Source organism: Schistocerca nitens, chromosome 1, assembly GCF_023898315.1.
Source record: "Schistocerca nitens isolate TAMUIC-IGC-003100 chromosome 1, iqSchNite1.1, whole genome shotgun sequence".
NCBI classification, from domain to species: domain Eukaryota; kingdom Metazoa; phylum Arthropoda; class Insecta; order Orthoptera; family Acrididae; genus Schistocerca; species Schistocerca nitens.
Genome location: NC_064614.1, coordinates 52970816 through 52994917, shown reverse-complemented (window position 1 = coordinate 52994917; position 24102 = coordinate 52970816). Strand labels below are relative to the sequence as shown.

At 43.6% G+C, this 24102-nt stretch overlaps 1 protein-coding gene and 1 pseudogene across 1 annotated transcript in view; one reads left to right on the top strand and one right to left on the bottom strand.

The window, feature by feature from the left end:
- The window catches only part of LOC126217633 (lachesin-like), a gene marked incomplete at its 5' end in the record, with an annotated part of 728482 nt that overhangs the window by 666842 nt on the left and 37538 nt on the right, over positions 1-24102 (top strand). Inside the window, one exon of the mRNA XM_049942194.1 lies at positions 11825-11968. Within this exon, the coding sequence (XP_049798151.1) occupies positions 11825-11968 (144 nt within the window). The remainder of the gene's footprint in view (positions 1-11824; positions 11969-24102) is intronic.
- On the bottom strand, positions 7161-7278 carry LOC126208255 (5S ribosomal RNA; annotated as a pseudogene).

Here is a 24102-nt window from a genome sequence, read left to right as displayed (position 1 = left end):
GCAAACCATTTTTACTAGGTTCTTTGATTTCAAGGGAAGTTCATGTTCCTCAGATATGCAGCCTCTAGTGTTTTGAACCTTCGTTATAGAATTTCCCTCTTGAATAGTTTTCGTAGTCTGCTGTAACATCATCAGAGGTTCTAGTGCCAATTCTACGCTCTGGGGCAAAAACGAAACCTATCAGGTTGGTGTAATGCTGTTCAGAAAATTAACTGACAGCCATTACCACTTTTGCCGACAGAGATGCTGATATTTTGAAACTTTCATGTAAACTAACGAAATAATGTATACTGAAACCAAATATGCTTTAGAATAGTGGTTTATTACAACTTAATTTAAGATTTTTGATATCAGCACCACAGTAAAATTTGACCACAGATGTTGGCCTAAACACTGCAATTTCTTACACTAGGACTCTTGAATTATATTTGCAGAGAGCGATTTGTGGTAGGACAACCCCAGCAAGTGCTGTTACTTGTAGGCGTATAGGTAACTACTGCTGCTGATGAAGGCACCATGTTCGCAGTTTGCGTACATATTTTGGTGACCGCCCTATCGCCCTATGCACTAATATTACATGACGTGCTCCTCCAGCACGAAGCTAATCGTGAGATCGTAACCAGTATGACACCTATATCTATGCTCCTAAATCCACTTAATGCTGTGTGGTGGAGCGTACTTTCTCTACCACCGTCACTTCCCTTTCCAATCGAGAAAGGTAGGAAGGAAAAACGACTGTACGTAAGCCATCGTGCGGGTTGGAATCTTTCTAGCTTTCCCATCAGGGTCTTTTCACGAGATATACATACATATGAGGAGCAATACATTGGTTGACGCTTCTAGGAAAGTATGCTCTTGGCATTTTGACAGTAAACCACACCGTGATGCAAAATGCCACTCTTGTAGCGTCTGGATAAAATCTCTGTGACGCTTTCATGCTTACTCAAGAAACCTGTGTTAAAAACTCGCTGGTCATCTTCGAATTTCCTCCGTTTTCTCAGCCAGTTCTATCTGGTGCAGATACCACACTCTGGAGCAATATTAAAGCATCAGTCGAACGAGGGATTTTTAAGCTGGAACAGGAAACAAGGGCGTGTATCTAGTTAACGGACACAAACAATGAGGTACTAGAGGAAGAGCTGAGGAAAATCATTGAACATTTCTTATGAAGACCTCCTCCAAAGATTTATTGGGTAACAAGAAATTCTTTTCCAAAACAGTAACAAAGCACAACTATCAATGTTCCCTTTCCTAATCTAAAAAGGAAAAAAAAAGGGTTAAAGATCAGTTTTAAGAAAAATTATTAAACTTCAAATACCAGATGTAAAACAATTTACACATGCTTCACAATATTAAAAGGATTACAAAAGATCAGACACATTAAACATTAGTAAAGTACAATTGACTAGCCCGACGGCAGACCGGGGTACAAGACCGCTAGCGGCACAACAGAACCTGGCCGTAGACCCGGGGCCGCAGCCCTTGGCGAAAACCAGGCAAATGAGAGTAAGTTGACCTCTGCAACATGCACATTAAAAGCTCTCTTAAACAGTGAAAGGGCACAAGAAGACTAAATACAGCCTTTGGCCAAGCTTTGAAAGATACCACACTTACAGCACTTTTAAACAAGGGAATAACCAAGATCAAAGGTTATCTATACTTTAAATGTATAACAAGTATCACCACAATATTGGCAATTGCGAAATATGCTTTAAGAACTAGTATCCACAACTCAAAACGTTCCTTGACCCTTCTTATAAGGTTAGCTGTTTATTAGCTTCATGGTCACATTAGGGGCTTTTAAGTAGCCTACTCCAGTTAACCTTGTGGAATTCGTCCCTGTACAGTTTCGTATATAATTTAACAGACGCAAGCACCGTTTGAGTATCATATAAAACATTCCACTTATTCCGTTAAAGAGTAGTCGTGCTTTCTATAGAGGGAGATATACACTAACTGCAAGAACGAAGTCACTACCACCAGTTAAAGTGGATCCCTTTTCTTAAGTTAAACACAGTGTCAAACTTAAAATTGATCACAGGCCGCAAAGCCTTCAAATCAAAATGTAAAAAAAAAGGAACAAAAGGAACAAACGAAAATCTCTAAGCAAATAAGCCAATTTCCATATAGGAAGCAGTTGAGCACATGCCAGCGACCCCTTCGAATAATCATCAATAAAATGGAGAATGCGGGAACGCAACAACGGAAGGCAAGCGCCAAGCTGCTTCAAACAAACTGCAGACAATCGAGACAGGTCTCTAGCGAACATTAAAAATGACTCTCACCCATAAAGAGATGCGATCAGAACGTGTCCCTGTCCTCGAAGGGAAAACCAAAGAATGCGTTGATCCGGTGTCCGGCAAAATCCCACGATTAAGGCGTTCGGAGCTAGTAGGGCAGCTCGGGGCACGACCCGTAGGCTTCGCCGAATCGCACTGACTTCTCCAGGAGGAAATCCCGGAACCACGCGAACTAACACAGCCAGCACAGGGGTAGCCTCGCCAAACACGTTGCGTCAACAACCGCAGCGTCCGGAACGGTAAACACCGGCTCAAGGCGCTCGCACCAGAGAATCCGTGCTCCAGAAATACGTACGCTCTACTGGACACCACTACCAACCCCACCAGCTTCCACCATCTCCCCCTCGCTCGATCGTCTCCCTCCTGCTCGCCACCGACAGAGACCGAAGACCCTCGAACAAGCAAAGAAAGTGATCTCGCCAAGCGCGACCTGTCGGTATCGGAGAACGGCTAATAAACTATCTAATCCTTGAGAACTACTCCAATGAATATATGTACGGCATGTTCGTTACATGTTCTAACAACCCTACCACGACAAAGGTCAAAAATTAATTACTAATGTAGTGTTGCTCACGCTGCTAAATATTGCATTTTCGGGCAACAACAAAGTTATATTATGAGGCAGGTGTCATTAGAGCACAGTTAATAAAGTCATTTCTTGAAATAATGGATAAACTAGGCACTCATCTTTCCGTGTTTCCCACGCTGGTCTCGTTGTGAACTCATGGCTCAATCGTCGAAAATCTAGGTAGTGATGATTCCAAGGTCGGATGCAGAGAGGCCTAGGTGTTATTCCACGATATTCAAAAATTTTATAGATGTGTTTCATAAACCATTCTTGAAGATTAAACTTTTGCAAGTTAGGACAATGGTGATGTAAAAAAAGTAATCAGCACTCCGAATTTAAGTTACACTTCTTTTTTATTACTTTTGTTGCAACATCACGTAACTCGTTCCAAAACATCACTTCACAATATAAAACATACTTGAAAATATATTCCTCACTGTTTAATTTCACATTTCACAAACTGACTAAAATTTGTGTCTTTTTAACATGACGACCAAAGCTTAACTCTCTAAAAACCGCTTACGTGCCCAGAAATCAGAGTTACAAATACGTCAAAGATCATAGTGACAAAAGAAAGAATACACATAAGAATAATATCATTGCATTATATACATATCGATGTATCGAAGTACCTCTACATTAATGAAATCAAATCTGAATGCTGTCACAGAAATATGTTAACTATTTTACAGAAAAACATTAGAATATTGCTGGTATCGAGAGGTTGAGGTGAGGTGCAGTAATGGTTACGTAATTCAAGTAACATTACAATGTGATTAGCTGTATGTAGACGTTCCACTTTATATTTCTCTGTATGAATGCTCCCAGATATTTATCTGATGTAACTGATTACAGTGATTGCACAGCAATAGTGTATTCAAATACCTTATCTCTCAGCCTATTTATTCGCAACACCCAACATTTTTTTTTTTTTAGGTATAATTGTCAGTCACTGGAAGAAGTGTCCATCTTCTTCCTAAGTTTAGCTATAATTTTCCAGCGTTGCGACTTCCTATATACAACAGAATCATTCACAAACAGCCTCTTGGAATCTCCAATATTACCCGGTAGGTCATTTAAGTCATATAATACTCCCGCTGGGTACTCCCGAAATTACGTTTATAAGCGGTGATCTAAAAGTTTCCGTTGGGAGGCCATACAGTCCATAGCCGATATGAATTCTGTCGCAGTTGTAGTACATATATTTTGGCGGCTAGTTTCAAACCGTCTGGTTCGGTCTCAAGTCTGACCTACTGAGGCATTGTAAGTACCTTATCTTAACGACAACTGTGTAAAATTGGCAATAAATGCATCAGACAGTGACGGTTGTTAAGGGGCTCCGGAACGCCCTATACTTGCAATGTTAAAATAACGCTTATAAATTACATCTTTCCTCACAAAGTATTTGAGGTAGGAAGTTGAACTTTTTACAGATTATTTATTGGAATATGGGCTACAACTTAACACAGGGATTTTACAAAATTTTAGTTCAGTTATTAAAAATGATTTTTTTTTCAATTGTAATGAAAATTCACAACATTTTTTTTGCAATTTTTTATTTATATATTTAAAAATATACAGTTTTTTGGAAAAAGGCTGTGTTAAATTATGCAGAAGGTACTGTGTATCATTTACTGAAAGTTTGAAACAAATATGTTTGGAAGATCCTTAGAAAACATGTAATTAGTATGAGAAAATAAAAGTTTTGGGAATCGAGCGACAAAGATTGGATTAACTTTTTAGTGCATTCCAGGTCCATAGGATGGATTATCTTCATCCTCTGCAAACTCCTCCTCCAGCTTCCTCTTGTTCCTCCTCCTGTTTACTCTTGCTTGTATTTCTAGACTCTTTACAGCCCTGTCTGCAGCCCGAAGGCGTTCCTTGTCTAAAAGCAAGCATCGCTCGTACCATGTTAGAACCTATCTTCATTCCCATATTTCTAAATACCTTGCACCTTACAATGTTGCCATCATTGAAAGTCGCAACAGCATCATACACACCAAAGTGAAGTGTTTCTATTCCAACAAATACAGTCTTGGGGATTCTCGACCATATAACACTATTTACACTTTCATTGGGGTTTTGAGTTTTTCCGTGAATACACTTTTTCAACAGTTCAGGTGCTGCTAAGTCTCTGAAAATAGGTTTTATCACCTCATTGAACCAAGCTTCTTCTGTGAAGTATTTTCTTTCCCACTTTGACTGCTATGGGCAGGTGTACTGGAGAGGTTAGGTTCACTCACTTGGTTATCGTCTTTATTGTTTACAGTAATAACACATACCTTTGTCTTTCCAACATTTCTCCTTTTCTTAAAAGCCTTCAGAGGATTTCTAATAACTTTACTTTTACTCATTATTATACTTCAACAAAACAGAGACTCAAGAAACAGAATTAATTACGAATATTTTCGAGATAACTACTGAGTAAATAAACATGAAACAATCGACAATCACACCAGCGATATATATTGAACCATCACAGGTTAGCCACAACACATACTTTATCTCACATCACTAAAATGTACCTGATGAACACGGACGTTAATAATAACACCATTTGAGAGCAGTTTAACAGCGCCACAGTGGGTCACGCCCATGTAGAACACATTTAAAAAAAAATTTAAAAATAGTTGTAGTCTTCGGAATTGAATAAATTATATATCTATTAAAAGGTAATAGTCTGCAGATTCAGAAAACGCAAAAAAGTAAAAATTGAACTTTTCATGATTTTGAGCCTTTCCGGAGCCCCTTAAGTGTGACTTTATACATAAGCTCGCTACACTAGTGATTCTGACCCTCATGCCTCGCTTAGCTTTAGCTACAGAACGTGTGGTTTATCACCTGCTCTCGAACCCAATCTTTATCGTACTTACGCTGCCGTGAAAAACTTAATATATCTATAAAGGCGATGTCGATTTTGATCCGATGACTTCATACGTCACCTAGGGGATAGTAGACGTATTGATAATGCTTTCAAAGTCGTCTCCCAACAGAAATCCTCGTGGCATAGCTACCAGATCGCCATCTGTGTCCACCATTTTGATAGGTAATGCTCACAGACAGAAGGTTTCACCGAGCGAGGTGGCGCAGTGGTTAGCACACTGGACTCGCATTCGGGAGGACGACGGTTCAATCCCGTCTCCAGCCATCCTGATTTAGGTTTTCCGTGATTTCCCTAAATCGTTTCAGGCAAATGCCGGGATGGTTCCTCTGAAAGGGCACGGCCGATTTCCTTCCCCATCCTTCCCTAACCCGAGCTTGTGCTCCGTCTCTAATGACCTCGTTGTCGATGGGACGTTAAACAACGCTAACCTAACCTAACCCAGAAGGTTCACAGAAGGTTCAAATGATTCAAATGGCTCTGAGCACTATGGGACTTAACATCTGAAGTCAACAGTCCCCTAGAACTTAGAACTACTTAAACCTAACTAACCTAAGATCATCACACACATCCATGCCCGAGGCAGGATTCGAACCTGCGACCGTAACGGTCGCGCTGTTCCAGACTGAAGGGTATAGAACCGCTCGGCTACTCAGGCCGGCACAGACAGAAGGCTAAGTGTGGTGAAGATGTGTGAAAAAAGCAGGAAACCTTGTCACGGGGACGCACTCATGCTTCCCACAGCCAACTGAGCTACTTTGAAAGGGATCAGATTGTGGCCTTCCTATTCGTGGATGGTCCTTTCGGAGAATTGCCACACATATTGCACGAGCTGCGTCAGTTTCGCAACGATGTCGATAATACTGGTGACGTAGATACTCTGACTCCGACAGACGAGCTTCCGGACATCCGCGCGGCCCAGGCGCTCGCCAGGATCGTCGTGTTGCGAGGGCAGCAGTGGCAGATCCTTCAGTTCCCACAGCTGAGATGAGACGGATTGTGAACCCAGGCATGTCAGCACAAAGTCTCGTGAACCGGCTATTAGCAGTGGGACTACTGGTACGCACAGCTCTAGCTGGTCTTCCACTCACGCCAAAGCATCGACGTGCACGGTTCGACTGGTGCCATCATAGGATCACTTGGAAGATGGAATTGCGCACCATGGTCGTCAGCAATGAAAGCAGATTCTGTCTGCATGCAAGGGATGGTCGTTTGCACGTACAACGTACAGCTGATATAAGCTCTCCGTCTTCAGGCCCCAAATGGCCCATCGGGACCATCCGACCGCCGTATCATATGGCCCGCACACCGGTCTCCCGGTTGTTATGATGGTTTTCATTGACCGGAGCCGCTACTATTCGGTCGAGTAGCTCCTCAACTGACATCACTATGGTGAGTGCACCTCGAAAGATGGCAACAGCGCATGGTGGCCCGGATGGTCACCCATCCAAGTGCCGGCCACGCCCGACAGCGCTTAACTTCAGTGATCTGACGGTAACCGGTGTATCCATTGCGGCAAGGCCGTTGCCCGGAAGGATAATGCTGACCATGAAATTCGACGTGCTCCGTAAGACGTGCAGCAAATCACCCGGCCAGCACAATCCTCTAACTTTTCTCCAATTGACATGTGGAATATGATGGGACGAGATGTGACTCTTACAGAACTACATGAACAGGCTTGAAATAACGTATCCCAGAGCAGTATTCGCCATCTGTGCAATCGACTGGATGCCTGAGTTAGTGCCTGCATTGCCGCCCTTGGAGATTACACCACATACTGACATGGGTGCTTCAGCATGGGTCGACACATCTTACCTCAGAACTACTTGTGTTAATGGTCTGTAAACATAATCATTTCATGTAATCCATGTACACTGTTGCAACAATAAATCTTGAGTTAATTGGAAAGCTCTAAAAGGCGTACTTCTTTCTTCTTATTTCGTATAGGCCGACTAAGGACCATGACACTCAACTATTGCGTTTGGAGTGGGCTTTGACGTTTGACCAGTAGTAACGCATCCTCTGTCCGTGTTGTTCTTTTCTCTCCTGTGTCCAGATGGCACCAGTCTTCTTTCTTGGTAGTCTGTCCTGCAACCTCTTTTGTCTAAGTTTCTTCCTGAGTACTGACCGATCCTTCAAGTTTTCTTCTGTTATTCCCAATTCCTGAAGACCTTTGTCACCTTCTATCAACCATGGTGATCTGGTCTTCCTCTTTAACCAGTAACAGGGAATCTGGTTGGTCAAACTGTCACTATGCATCCTGTAAACGTGTCTATAAAATGCTAGACATATTTTCCTAGCTACATCTGCGATTCTTTCACAGTACTTGTAGAGCTCTCTGTTGGGTCGCCTTTCATAATTGTCGCCTTCCTTGTCTGGCCTCAATATCTTCCTCATTATCTTTATCTCCTGGATTTCGAGCTTTTCGGTAAGTCCCTACCTACTGAGTATTAAACATTCAGTCCGCCCCTGGTAGCTGAGTGGTCAGCGCGCGGGATTGTCATTACCTAACGGCCCGGGTTCGATTCCCGGCTGGGTCGGAGCTTTTCCCCTCTCAGGGACTGGGTGTTGTGTTGTCCTTATCATCATTTCATCCCCATCGACACGCAAGTCGCCGATGTGGCGTCCACGCGAAAGACTTGACCAAGCGAACGGTCCAACCGACGGGAGGCCCTAGCCACACGGCATTTCCATAAAACATTCTGAAGCATATAAGGCTTCAGGACGGATGAGTGTCTGCTAGTGCTTCAGTTTAGTGTAACGGGAGAGACATTTTTTATTATATGTACTCTTGATCAGCTGGTATGCCAGCTTTAGCTTGTTGACTCGAGTTGATAGTGCTGTTCCTTCAGACAGATTAGGTTCCAGCCATTCTCCCAAGTACTTACACCTGTTTGTTTTCTTGATCTCTCCCCGGTCTAGATACAATGTACTAGGAGATTCACCTATGTTCTTGATGTACTGCGTTTTCTCAAGTGATACATGAAGCTCAAACTTTACCGCTTGGTGTCTGAGAACGTTGAGTTGTTTCATTGAAGTTTCTATTGAATCTGATAGAAGTGCTAGGTCATAAAAGGTGTACTAACTTTTTCTGGCAGTGTGTATCCATTGTATTAGCTGATATCACTTTCGACATCATGAGTGATTCTCTCCGCTGATTTCATGGGATTTTTACAACCAACCTCCACAGTGTTCGTCGGTCTGTGTCCGTCATTACATGAGATCTGCTTGCTCCTGGTTCAGCTGTGGTTGTTTCTTCGCGCTTCCTCTTCACAGTCACATCATCAACTGTCCGGTAGCTTTAGAACCGTTGAAAAGCCGTTGATGGATTTGTTAGGTGACATCCAGTGCCTAGTAGACGTTCGTAATCACTCAACTGCCTAACCCACTCATTCTGCTGTCACAATTTCTCTAATGACAACACAATAAGCTCTGCCTCCCCTTACGCTGGTGGGCCACCTCTCGTGGCATCTAGTGGTCAATTCCACTTTACATACTGGTATTTGCATACATTTTCAGATAGTGCAGCTATATGAGACGCATTTACAAAGTAGTTATACTCAACATTCTCAGTGCCCAAGATGCTGTTTGATATTCCCTACTCAGGTAATCGGAAATCTGTTTTCTTCTGTCTCACTAAGCAGAAATGTCTTAGTACGAGTATTTACATAATTATTGACACCTGTAGTCTGTATTATAATCGATGTGATTATCCATTTTCTCAGCCAGAACCATACATATGTTAGACAATGGTCACCAGTTAAAAGTGTCTTAGTAAAAGAGTGTGAATCGTTAGTTCAGTGGTGATTGACGCCGGACAAATCATGAGGTACCTTATTGTATTGAATCTTTGTTTTTTTTTTTTTTTATCGTCTCCCCTTTTCTCTCCTACTGGGACACCTGCTTTCGTCTGTTTTGTGCCTTGTACTTGGAAATTGAAATCACATTTTAGGCGACAAGATCATCAGAGATGGAGCACAAGTTTAGATTCAGGAGGATAGCGGAAGTAAACCAGCCGTGTACTTTCAGGGGAAACCCCAGCGTTTGTCATAAGCGATTTAAGGAAATCATAAATTTGGATGGAGCTTTGAACGCTGCCTTCCCGACTGCCTTAAGAACGCAACACCTCAATCGGTAGTTGATGCTCCATAGTTTATTTGTACTAATTATTTCTTATGGTCTCGGGACCTTTCAAGTCATCTGCTCGTCTTTTACGTTCTTTAGCGAGCCCACCCTTTTAAGATTACTGAACCTATTTCCCCACCAATGGTGCACACTTTTGGTTCCTCTTGGCAGTATTGTGTTGCCTAGAGAAGCATCTACATAAATTTCTGTTATGTTTGGCTGCCACCAGTATGTAGCCCTACAATTATCTTAAAAAAAGAAAACGAGAGAGAGAGAGAGAGAGAGAGAGAGAGAGAGAGAGAGAGAGAGAGAGATAAGAAGGTGGCAGCATCTACCGTCTGCCTTCTCACTGGTGGATTGATCTTAGAGTGTTGTGAGTCTATGGTCACAGAGTCATGCTGAAACGATATGTTAGACACTGTTTACCAGATAAGCAACTGAATCACTTTCAGCTCATCTAACTGTCGCGATTTCTGGAAGAAAGGCTACTGTAGGTTCATATTAGAGTACATGTAACAAGGTGGGTGCTTCAGCTGCAAAGGACAAAATGTACTACTTGAGCAGCCAGCAGTCCTCCCTATGAGGTAGAGCTGAAAAGAGAAATACAATTGGGTACATATTTCTTTCTGCAGAAAAGACAAAAGACAGTATTTTGTAGTGACTCCAATATTCTCTCTCTTTCTCTGTTCCACTCGATGAGTTCTAGTTGTCTGCTCTCTTGAGAACTAACAATACTTCTGCTACTGAGTCTCTCCAAAACATTGAAGTCCATGGAACACACTCTCCTCATTTGTTTAATTAATAACTGTGGTATTTCCTTTGTGTCACTAATAGCAAACACTTAAGTGACACCTTCGGTAGGTTCAGCAAAACAATGTTACTGGCCAGAGTACCACTGGGCCACTGGCTGGAGTTACCCTGTGTGAACCCACCACATGCTTCTCACTTGCTCACCATTCTAGCAGCGCCCTCTGCCACCAAGGGAGGGATGGCTCAGTGTTGTGTTGTGTCACATGGTAACAGCCTCTCAATACTTTGTGTCTGCCCACCTCCGGCTTCTTACTTGCTCACAACTATAGCAGACAGTCAGAATAGTGTGACAGCACCCTCAGCCAGCAGACGGGTGACAGCTCGGTGTGGTGGGGTGTCACATGGTCACGACATTTTCCTACTGTGCGTCAGCTTGCCACCCACTTGTTGCTTGCTAACCACTCTAACAGGTGCTCAGAAAAGTGTGTCAGCGCCCTAAGCCAGAAGGGGAACGATGGCTCATTGTGTTGGTGTGTCACACGGTCACGGCCTCTCACTGCTGGTGCGCAGCCCACCACGCACCTTCTTACTTGCTCACTGCTCTATCAGTGTATCAGCGTTCTCAGCCACGAAGGGATTGACAGCTCAGTATGTGGCGTGTGACGTGGTCAGGGACTCTCACTACTGTGCTCATCCCACCACCTGCCTTCATACCAGCTCACCACTCTAGCAGGTAGTGGGATCAGTGCGTCAGCGGCCTCAGCCAGCAGGGGAGTGACAGCTCAGAATGTGGTGTGGGACGTGGTCACTACCACTGACCCAGCCCACCACCTGCCTTCTTACTAGCTCACCACTCTAGCAGGTAGAGGGATCAGTGCATCAGCGCCCTCAGCCAGCAGAGGAGTGACTGCTCGGTGTGTGGTGTGTGACGTGGTCAGGGCCTCTCACTACTGTGTGCAGCCCACCACCAGCCTTCTTACCAGCTCACCACTCTAGCAGGTGCTGGGATCAGTGCGTCAGCGGCCTCAGCCAGCAGGGGAGTGACAGCTCACAATGTGGTGTGAGACGTGGTCACTACCACTGACCCAGCCCACCACCTGCCTTCTTACTAGCTCACCACTCTAGCAGGTAGTGGGATCAGTGCGTCAGCGCCCTCAGCCAGCAGGGGAGTGACGGCTCGGTGTGGTGGTGTGTCCACAGAGAAGGGCGCGGCGCCGACGCCGTTGTCCCGGCAGAAGGTGGGCGCCGAGGAGGCGCTGTCGGCCCCGCCAGACCGCAGGAGGGACTCCCCGGCGGCGAGGGTTCCGGGCCCCACGGCGCGCCCCGCGCTAGCCGGCGCCACAGGTACTCACCCCACCCCACTACCCCAGCCCGCTACTCGCACCTCACCCCAGCATGTCCCTCCGCATGCCGTAGCTCTCCCACTCGCACACTCACTCCCTAGGTGTAGCTCACGAGTAGACGGACCGTCGTTTGTACACAGACATCTGGAGGGAATGGCCAGATTGTCATGCCTGACATGAACAGTATTTGGGCTGCAAACTGATGCTTCATTATCAAATGGAACCACACTTAGTAAGAACGTCATTATTTATCGCCAAGAGCTGCTGTTAGAATTCCGTTACTGAACAAACAGTTTCGGTCCACAGATTATCATCAGGTTCATAAAAACATTTTCAGTATCATATTAGGTGATAAACGAAACAGCATCAAGTAATAAAATCCATGAATTCGACATTGTCAGATCGTGAAATCATGACGAATTCATTGATTTTATCATTTGAAACCATTGGTTTTGTCGTGCAGTATGATGTTTTCAGTGTTTTTATGTACCTGATGGTGGTCTCTGGACCAAAAGCGGTTGTTCAATGTCGAAATTTGATTAGCAGCTCTTGGCGTTAAATAATGGTGTTCTTCATATATTTGCGAGCTGTGGGACACCACATTTTTAAAATATACTGGTACCTAGCACCTCTTGGGAGCACTCTTTAAATAGCTGTCACAGTCATCCCTACTCTCACAAATGCAGTTTCATACCTCGAGGGAAATTCTTTCGTCACCATAACCGTAGCAGCATCAGTCTGCTCGTCGTACTGCAGCTGTTTCTGCCGAAATGTGGTTCGGTATAATGGAAAAGGTTACAGAGAAGAAACACGAGGATTTAAAGTAATTTAGATATACCAAATGCGACCAAATTGCAGAAAACGATCACTGAGAGAGTAAATAGCAAGTCAAATAAGGCGGACATATGGCCGTATATGCATTCCAAGGGAGTTACACCTAGTTCGAGGTGGAGGTAAGAGATCTTGGATAGTGAAGGTTTCAGTGACTGGAAGCACACATGAGGACACACCCCACAAGTCAGAATTTTCTCTTACTAAAGTCTTAGCTCCACACTCAAGAGGACAGTGAGCTGAGGCAACATCAAGAAGTAACCACACCACCATTCATAGCCACAATGGAACGTCTTCCAGCAAGGATATCAGGGTCATCCGCAGGAAGTGCATGTACGTTTCACCTATGGGGCACCGTGGAAGGATGACTGGTTCAGTGAGGTGGTCATAAATAATCTCCACCAAGACACTGTAGCTGAACCTGTGCAGATGGTTTTCTGTCGCCATACCATCGGCAATGTGTGTTGCGTGTTCTTGAGGTTGAAGATGCTGCCGTGGTGGCCGGAATCGTCTCTTCGGCGGCAAGTCTGTATGCAGTAAGGCCTGCACGGTTTTTGAGTGAGACAGATAATGGTAGCTGTCAAGGAGAATGTTTCACATGGTCGTCTTGCTTACCCAACGCTGGCGGCCAGCTGTATGGTGTTGGCACTGGGGTAACTGTCAAAGGTTCTTTATCTATCCCTTTAACTAGGTGTATCTGTCCGTATGACCAATTTTGCTCTTTATCTTCTCAGAGACCCTTTACTACAATTTGTTTCCATTCAGAAAAATCATCGTCTATTCTTCAACACAAATGAAATTTGAGGCATGCTTTCCTTTAAGGTTGCCATTAATGCATAAAAAAGATTGCAAAGGTCTACAAGTGAAAGAAATTCTTATCATTTTTATACATTTACTTATACATTTCAACTTGATAAAAACGAAAGAAAAAAATCTGGATCTTGTAAATTTTTATGTTAAATTCAAGTGTGATTTTGTGTTTAGCGTAAAATTCCCATTTAACTTAAAATTTAGTATTTTTAATTCAAAAAATTCTCTTAAAACTAAAACTTCAACAAAGGAACAGAAGTGAGATTGTGTAGAATGTTTGTTTTGCGTAATTCAAATTGAAACTTGAAGATCAAGACAAAGCTAGGGCTCCTTATAAGGCGTGCAGAAGACGTGAGGAAGATTTGGTTCTTTATGTACTTTTACTATAAAAATAAGGAACACCAACAGCCGTACTTTACAAAAAAAAAATATTTTAATTACGTGACTAGTTTCGACACTGCGTTAGTCATCTTCAGATACTTTTCCAAACAGAACGATGATTCAGAACTTCTTGGCACAGTAAATCTGCGTGCCGGACTCAAACTCGAACTCGGTGTGCTAGATAGTTTTAATCTGCTAAGAAATTTGATATCAGCGCACATTCTGCAGTAGAGTGAAAATTCCTGTTTGAATGGTGAAACATCTAACAACTGTTAATTTTAGATGACTGGAACGCACACATCGTGTACATAGACATCCATCAGATTAGTGAATGTGCATGGTACCTGTCCTAATGCACCGAAGGTTGGATATCACCATTCAGTTTGCATAGCGGTCTGAAGATAGCACTAATCCAGTGTCGATAATGGGCAGGTAATTACTGTGTATCACAAAAAGTACTGCTCTTAGTAATTCTTGTTTCTACATGTTTGTGACGAGCCGCAGTCTCACGACCACTACAATGATATATCATATAAAATCTTCGTTTATGGTTTAAGGACAAGAAAAACTCATTTCGTTTTGGCATTCCTGTGATACGGTGTGAATAGAAAAATCACACAACCGACTGCTACTTCTGTTCGGTGGAAGTGGAAGATTTACTACAAAAAGTGAAAGTATCTTAACCTAACCCTGACTCAGCTATTCGTCCCCAGCCACTTTCTTATTTAGATGAATTAGTCGGAGGCTCAGAATAATACGCTGGCCGGGATGAAACTAGCTCAAATTTTCTTGTTGGCGAGGGACGTAAACTTCTTTCTCAGAGTGATCTCGACGACCTAGTAAGTTAAGTCTTTCAAAAGATGCTGCCGCACTGCTAGGATGAAGACAAAAACAAAAACGTCGGACCTCATTTGCGTGACACAGGTATCATGAGAGCGAATTTGGTCAGTTTTTCTTCAAATGGGAAAATCTGGTTAATTTAATGGTGTTCATGGCCTCATGAAGTGTTCTCAAATAGAACATGATTCATCAGAATGAAGCATATTCATTGATTCTTCGAAAGCTAGCCTTAAAGTAGTCCTTCTTTTTACTGGGAATGTATTTGCATTTCAAGAATACATAGTTTTTCGGTAATACAAAGAACCCTTACAACAAAAGCGTTGTACAAAGAATGCTGGCAGCGTATGAACGTCAAAGATCAAAGACTAGCTTTGAAAGTTCATTTCTTACACTCACGTATTCACTATTTTGAAGGAAACGTAGGAGCCCATAGTGAAGAACAAGTTGATAGAGTTCGGCAGCAAGTCCGTGATATCGAGAAACGTAACCGAGGATGATGGGACATCAGTATGTTAGCTGATGACTAACGGATCCTCAATCGAGAAACCAAAGAAGGAATTCCGAAACGATTTCGGATAAGTGTCAAAGAGGAGAAGGCATAGAAGCAAGAAAAAAGAGTAACCTTTAAACTTTCTATAAATCAGAAATAATTTTTTGATTACTTGCAATAAAAATAATGTTACTTCATTGTAATAAATGTTTTATCAAAAATTTGTATTGATTTTCCAAAAAAGCCTATACGTGACTTGGGTTATTATGGAAGTCATTTTCAGAATCTATGACCTTTAAGACATAATTCAGCAGAAATATTCCATACAGTTGGAAAAAAAGGTTTTTCTGAACGGTAAAAATAACCCATACTACGTATATGACATATGCATGGTGTCTGTTCTTTCGGACATGCCCGAAAGAACAGACACTACGCATTCATTTGATTGATTCGCCTCGATGGGCAATGAATCCACAACCTTTAGTGCAGACGCAAAATATCGTTTGACCTCCGGCAGCTGTGTTACCGAGCGGTTCTAGGCGCTTCAGTCTGGAACCGCGCGACCGCTACGGCCACAGGTTCGAATCCTGCCTCGGCGATGGATTTGTGTGATGTCCTTAGGTTGGTTATGTTTAAGTAGTTGTAAGTTCTAGGGGACTTATGACCTCAGATATTAAGTCCCATAGTGCTCAGCGCCATTATGCATCCAAGCTGCTGACAAGAATAATGTACAGAAGAATGAATAAGAAATTTCAGGACCTGTTGCTAGACGATCATTTTGACTTCAGGAAAGCCAAAGAAAAGGCAACAGAGAGCCTGTTTTGATTTTCCGCCGGATAATGGAAGCAAGATTGAAGAGAAATGATGATACGCTCACAGAATTTGTCGATTTAGTAAAAGTGTGTGATGTGAAATAAAGCAAAGTGGTCGAAATTCTGAGAAAAACACAAGTGAGCTACAGAGAAAGACAGGCGATGTGCAATACTGTAAGAAGCAAGAGGGAACATTAAGACTGCAGACATAAGAACGAAGTGCTCTGATTAATAAGGTGTAAGACAGGGATGGCATTTCTCAACTCTTATTGTTCAATCTACACATCTAAGAAGCAATGACGGGCTTAAAATTCAGAGTGAAATGATGTCAATGATAAGATTCGCTGAAGACATTTTTATCGTCAGTGAGGATGAAGAATAATTACACGGTCTTTTGAATGGTATGTATAGTGTAATTGGTGCAGAATATGGTTTGAGAGTTAAGTGGAGAAAGAGAAAAGTGATGAGAAATAGCAGAAACGAGAATAGCGAGCGACGTAACAGCAAAACTGTTGATTGGGAAGTAGATGAAGTTAAGGAATTCTGCTACCTATGCAGCAAAATAATCCACGACCGACGGAGCGAGAAGTACATAAAAACCAGAATAGCACTTGCCAAAAGAGCATTCCTGGCCAAGATAAGTGTGCTAGTATCAAACATAGATCCTAATTTGAGACAGAAATTTCTGAGAATTTACGTTTGGAGCACAGAATTGTGTGGTAGTGAGACATGGACTGTGGGAAAACCGGAATAGACGAGATTCGTAGCATCTGAGACTGTGGTGCTACAGAACAATGTTGAAAATTTCCATGGACTGATAAGATAAGGAATGACGAGGTTCAAAAATGGTTCAAATGGCTCTGAGCACTATGGGACTTAACAGCTGAGGTCATAAGCCCCTTGAACATAGAACTACTTAAACCTAACTAACCTAAGGACATCACACACATCCATGCCCGAGGCAGGATTCGAACCTACGACCGTAGCAGTCGCGCTGTTCCAGACTGAAGCGCCTAGAACCGCTCGGTCACTGCGGCCGGCTGACGAGGTTCTTCGCAGAATCTGTGTGGGAAGGATAATAGGAAAAGCAATGACAAGAAGAAGTGACAGAATTATACGATGTGTGTTAAGACATCAGGGAATAACTTTCGTGGTGCTACAAGGAACCGTTGAGGGCAAGCGCTGTAGGGGAAGACAGAGAAGGAAATAAAACTGAAAAACTAATCTCCTCCCGAACAGGCCATGAAAGCCCAACGGTACTGACCGGCCGCCGTGTCATCCCCAGCTCATAGGCGTCACTCGATGCGCATATGGATGGGCATGCCGTCAGCACACCGCTCTCCCCACCATGTGTCAGTTTCCGAGACCGGAGCCGCTACTTCTCAATCAAGTAGCTCCTCAGTTTGCCTCATAAGGGGTGAGTGCTCCGCGCTTGCCAACAGCGCTCGGCAGACCGGATGGTCACCCATCCAAGTGCTAGCCCAGACAGACAGCGCTTAACTGCGGTGATCTGACGGGAACCGGTGCTACCATTGCGGCAGGGCCGTTGGTAGAGATGGAAATACATGCAGCAAATAATTGAGGACGTAGGTTGATCGTGTTACTCTGAGACGAAAAGGTTATCTCAGGAGAGGAATTCGTGTCGGGCTGCACCAAACCATTCAAAAAATGCCAAAAACGTTTGATCAGCAATTCTATTGCCTGTTTGGTTGTGAAGATGAAATAACAAATAATACACTGCTGAATCCCTTGGAAGCCATTTTCATCATCATGGGAGTACGTTTCACCATTTTTTTCCCCGTTCAACGTCAGACGCAGCATTTGAGTCTTACGTGAAATACACTGTACGCGCCCTGTGGGTACAGTGTGTGGAGGTACAATTGTTGGTTGTGGCTTCCGTACCATGTTGTATGGAGACTGTTCTAGATGGTGCGTCTAATCAGCGGTTGTTGTTGTTGTTGCTTTTGTTTTTAAATGAATGAGGAAGCGATTTTTAGCAATGTTGCACGTCTGAACGCTGTTTCATTTCGCGGTAATTGACAGAGACAAATGTGTTTTGATTCAGGGTTGTCACCTCTGGCGGCTGCGGGTTTCTGACCGAGGTACTCAAGGTAGGACTATGAGACGATGGGGCGTGAAACACTCTTATCTTGCTCGACTGCGAAGACTGCGTTTAGCTACGCCCCACATCCACGCTCTGACCACATTCAAATTCTCTCTTCGTTATTTACATTTACATATCTCGTGTTTACTAAGACAAAAGTAGTGGTTGAATTAATTTTGTTCCTTTGTTGAAGCTACGCGAATTCACTCACATAAATGAACTTAAAAGATATGCAAGAAATGTGGTGTGGATACAGTTTGTTAACGTATGACAGATACTTCAAATCGCTAAGCTCATAATGAAGAAAAATATTTCAGTGAGTAAGGATTATTCCTGTACATACTCGTGAGAAATAACTCGCCGAAACGAATTTAATAGATCGACACAAGACCGGAAGGAAAATGTAAGGTGCTGCACTTTCAATATGTAAAACAGAAGTACGTACTGAGAATTTTTAAGGACTGTTATCAGTTAACTTCAAGAGGATACAGGAAGTTTACATTTGGTGTCATGAATGGCAGCTTACTGTAAATGCAGAAAAATGTAAGTTGATGCACGTAAGTAGGAAAATAAACCTTAATGTTCAAAAACGGAACTAGTGGTGCACTACATCACACAGTCACTATTAAATGCGATATCAGATGGAATGAGCACGTAAGACGGGTATTAGGGCGGTAGTAGGGAAAGCGACTGGTCGACTTCGGTATATTGGGAGAAAATTTGGCTCAGTTATAAAGGAGACCACGACTCATTCTTGAGTAATGCTCGAGAGTTTCGGACCCCAACTAGGCCAGATTAAAGGAAGATGCTGAAGCAATTAAGAGCCATGCTCCTTGATTTGTTAGCCAAGTATTACGGAGGTTTTTCGTGAACTGAAGGGAAGAAGAGTCAGGCAATATATTATTTTCTCCCGTACACCAGTAGTAAAATGATTGTGAATGATCACGACGAAAAGATTAGAAACAATTTGTGTAATACAAAGCTTTGCTGACAGTCATTTTTCCAACGCACCATTCTTGAATGGAACGGGAAGGGGGCCACAAGACAGCAACACTAACCCTCCACCACACACGATATGGTGGCTTGCGGAGTTGAAGATGCTGATAGCAGTAATGCTTCGTTTCTGAACGCGTATCCTCAGTACAAATCAGATGAATCAGTTTATTTTATAGCGCACGGAGTAGAGACAGGGAAAATTATAACGAATGACCAAGACTGAATATTGGTTAGTAAACTGATAATTGACCATTCTTAGACAGATGCGGTACGTGAAAATCTAAGAGACTGATGTAAAGTCTCACAGAATGGAATGGTACAGTACATAGCACATTGCCTCTTGGTTACACATCCCTTCCGATTCTAAGCAGTTTGCAGGAAATTCTTGCAAGGTAGAAGACTGGCGCGCAGCCCTCAAAGCGAGGAGTTGCTCGGCGGAGCACTTGTCACACAAAGAATTTTACGGCGGAAGGAAAGGTGTCTTCGGCTCGGTTAACTTGTTCGCTCGGGTGAAAAGTCGCGCCGCCTCTTTGAAATTGCTCTTTCCTTTGACTCTATTGACAGCCTCTCAACTGAGAGATACGGCACTTTTATGCCTGAGATAACAGCCAAATACTTCCAGACAAAACATTATTTTTCCTTGTGAAATGTGAATTAGATAAAACAGCATTTTCGTTCTTGTCAAATGTTTCCATTTTTCACAAGAGAACAAAACGTGGCATCTTATTTGTCAGTCAGGATTTAACTGCAGCACATCACTGTTACTCAAATCATCTGATCAACACATACTTTTGATTTGACTCGTTGGATATTCACAAGCACAGGGTCGAAAATAACGAGTAGTGATTCTTCTCACTAAGGAAAACTTCATTGTATTTAATATAGGACATATTACCAGGTTAAATATGAAAATTAATACCTAAAAATCATTGTGATATTCCAGTAAAAAGGAAGTGAGTAATATTGAACACGTGTCGTTTGCTTACGTTTTCAATAAAATCATTAACCTCTCCGTGGCTCATGACGTAATCAAACAAAATGTTGTTCAGTGGAATGTATATACATGGTGTAACAGGTAGAAGTGTAGATATTTTCACATATGGTACCTTAGTATGTAAGCCCGCATCTCGTGGTCGTGCGGTAGCGTTCTCGCTTCCCACGCCCGGGTTCCCGGGTTCGACTCCCAGCGGGGTCAGGGATTTTCTCTGCCTCGTGATGGCTGGGTGTTGTGTGCTGTCCTTAGGTTAGTTAGGTTTAAGTAGTTCTAAGTTCTAGGGGACTTATGACCACAGCAGTTGAGTCCCATAGTGCTCAGAGCCATTTGAACCATTTGAACCTTAGTATGTAAACACATCAGTGTGATAGTTGATTTTGTGATGGTTGATTTTTCCTTGCGCCGAACAGTCTTCCCACAAACACGTCACAAAGTTTACGACCTGATTTTTCTGCTTGGTGGTAACTTCACCTCTAAGTGAACTACATCTGTAAGTATAGACAAACCGTTTTGAGCCCAAGCGTCCAAAATTAAACATCTGACCTCCTGCCCAGGGAAAAATACCTATTCATGGCTTCCTTGAGCGATGCTTTCTATCCAACCTAAAAACGACTTGTAATAGCTATAATTATTACTCTGCAAATGACGTAAATACTAATATCATGTTGTTCAGTACATTGTTGTCAGTCACGAGTAGAAATATATGCACTGATACACGTTACATCCAGTATAAAGAGAGCCATTTGCAGAGTTGGCTGGTATCAAAGAGTTCAGTGCCAGCAGCACATCCCTTACTAGCAAGGCACATACCCTAGCTCGATCAGGTGAAACTGGCTAAAAATTGTTTTCTATCTGTACAGGCATGATAGTGTCGTAAGGCCGTCCTATCGGCACGAATGTCACTACTATACCTCCGAAAGAAGGGAGATGGACTTTGGAAGAAGGAAAACACACAACATGCAGACCAATCTGTGGGGGAGCAGAGAGTCCGAATAACGTGAAGAAATTGCCACGAAGAAAAGCAGAAAACGCAAAGCATGAGTCACGACGCTTGCTCACAGCCTGACCAAAACTGTGACGGCGAGTCATCTTTCGTGTATGGGTAGCTCATTTGATGAACACTGGTTCGCGTAAAGCAAACGTCCCAAGTTCGGATGAGATCCCAAAGGCAGTTCTTGGCTACCAGCTAGGGAAAAAACTTTCTATTCTTAGCTCCCCACAACTCAGTGCTCCCACTGCTTCCACAGGCAATCACTGTGCTGACCGAAGGCCGGCCCTGCTTACGGCACGCAAGGCATCAGGAACAGCCACTGCTGCCCGCAAGACAACTCCGGGCGGCCGTTCCTTGCTGCCACCATAAACTTCCGTTCACAGTCCAAGGCTCGAAAGCTCTGTCCGGCTCGCCCGGTAGTCAGACTAAGATTCCGATTGAGTGATGGTCAGCCCAAAACTCCCTGTTCCGCGTGGGATTAGCCGGCGGTCTGGGGCGTTGCAGTCATGGCCTGTATGGCTGATCCCGGCGGCGGTTCGAGTCCTCCCTCGGGCATGGGTGTGTGTGTTTGTCCTTAGGATAATTTAGGTTAAGTAGTGTGTAAGCTTAGGGACTGATGACCTTAGCAGTTAAGTCCCATAAGATTTCACACACACAAAAACCTCCCTGTTCCGTCATGTGCTGCCCATCCAGGCACTTAGCGGAGCCAGCAGAGTGAAAAACACATAACTAAACCCCCTCCCCCCCTTCCCACGTCTAGCGTAAGAGCAGCGTTAACGCGGCCGGCTGGACGGAACAAAAACAAGACGCGCCACGAATTTCAAATTCACTTCACAACTCCACGTGATATCTCTCTTTGCGTCGCATTGTGATTCTATTCACCGATGACGGCTCCTTAAATCACATCATTCACGCCTCCCTGTTGACGTACTATAAGAGTTATATTACATTTGTTGACATTTAGTAACAACTACCATTCTTTGATCAAGCATTGTTCGTCTGAAAACAGTACTGCATTTTAAATGAAATTTTCACTCTGCAGCGGAGTGAACTCTGATATGAAACTTCCTGCCAGATTAAAACTATGTACCGGATCGAGACTCGAACTTGGGACATTTGCCTTTCGTAGGAACGTGCTCTGCCGACTCATCTCACTTCGGCACACCGCTTTAATCTGCCAGAAAGTTTCATATCAGTGCTCACTCCGCTGGAGAGCGAAAATTTCATTCAGGACACATCCCCCTGCCTGTGGCTGTACCATGTCTCCGCAACATCCTTTGTTCCAGAAGTTCTGCTCTTGTAAGGTTCGCTGGCTGAAGTGGCCGAGCGGTTCTAGGCTCTTCAGTCTGGAACCGTGCGACCGCTCCGGTCTCATGTTCGAATCCTGCCTCGGGCCTGGATGTGTGTGATGTCCTTAGTTTAGTTAGGTTTAAGTAGTTCTACGTTCTAGGAGACTGATGACCTCAGATGTTCAGTCCCATAGTGCTCAGAGCCATTTGAACCATTTGTAAGGTTCGCAGGAGAGCTTCTGTGAAGTTTGGAAGGTAGGAGACGAGATACTGGCAGAAGTACGGCTGTGAGTAGAGTTCGTCAGTCGTGCTTGGATAGCTTAGTTGGTAGAGCACTTGCCCGCTAAAGGTAAAGGTTCCGAGTTAGAGTCCCGGTCCCGCGCACAGTTTAAATCTCCGAGGATGTTTCAGTCTTGCATTTCGTAAACATTTCTTGTATTCCTCTATACTATTGTGTCCAGTATGAAGTTAAGGAATTCTGCTACCTAGGCAGTAAAATAACCAATGACGGACGGAGCAAGGAGGACATCAAAAGCAGACTCGCTATGGCAAAAAAATGCATTTCTGGCCAAGGGAAATCTACTAATATCAAATACCGGCCTTAATTTGAGAAAGAAATATCTGAGGATGTACGTCTGGAGTACAGCATTGTATGGTAGTGAAACATGGACTGTGGGAAAACCGGAACAGAAGAGAATCGAAGCATTTGAGATGTGGTGCTATAGACGAATGTTGAAAATTAGGTCGACTGATAAGGTAAGGATTGAGGAGGTTCTACGCAGAATCGGAGAGGAAAGGAATATGTGGAAAACACTGATAAGGAGAAGGGACAGGATGATAGGACATCTGCTAAGACATGAGGGAATGACTTCCATGGTACTAGAGGCACCTGTAGAGGGCAAAAACTGTAGAGGAAGACAGAGATTGGAATACGTCAAGAAAATAATTGAGGACGTAGGTTGCAAGTGCTACTCTGAGATGAAAAGGTTAGCACAGGAAAGGAATTCGTGGCGGGCCGCATCAAACCAGTCAGTAGACTGATGACCAAAAAAAAAAAAAATGAAGTGCGTCACATGGTAACTAACGTTACGTGGTATGACGTAAACGCATAATAAATGTTTCAACTCACTTCTTTGATGTATTTACTTATTCACTTTAGGTTTTAAATTGTCTCTCCATTACCAAATATATCCAGTTAAGGTAGTAGCTAATCTATGATTTAGTCGCATACTGTTTCGTAAATACGATCTTTTATTCTGGGCAATTCCGTCGAAGGCGTGCAGGTAGTCGGCAATGGCCTTGCCGCAGTGGATACACCGGTTCCCATGAGATCATCGAAGTTAAGCGCTGTTGGCCGTGGCCGGCGCTTGGATGGGTGACCATCCAGTCGCCTTGGGCTGTTGCCATTTTTAGGGGATCCCTCAGCCTCGTGATGCCAATTCAGGAGCTACTCGACCGAATAATAGCGGCTTCGGTCAAGCATATCATCATAACGACCGGGAGAGCGGTGTGCTGACCCCACGCCCCTCCTATCCGCATCCTCCATTGAGGATGACACGGCGGTCGGATGGTCCCGGTAGGCCACTCGTGGCCTGAA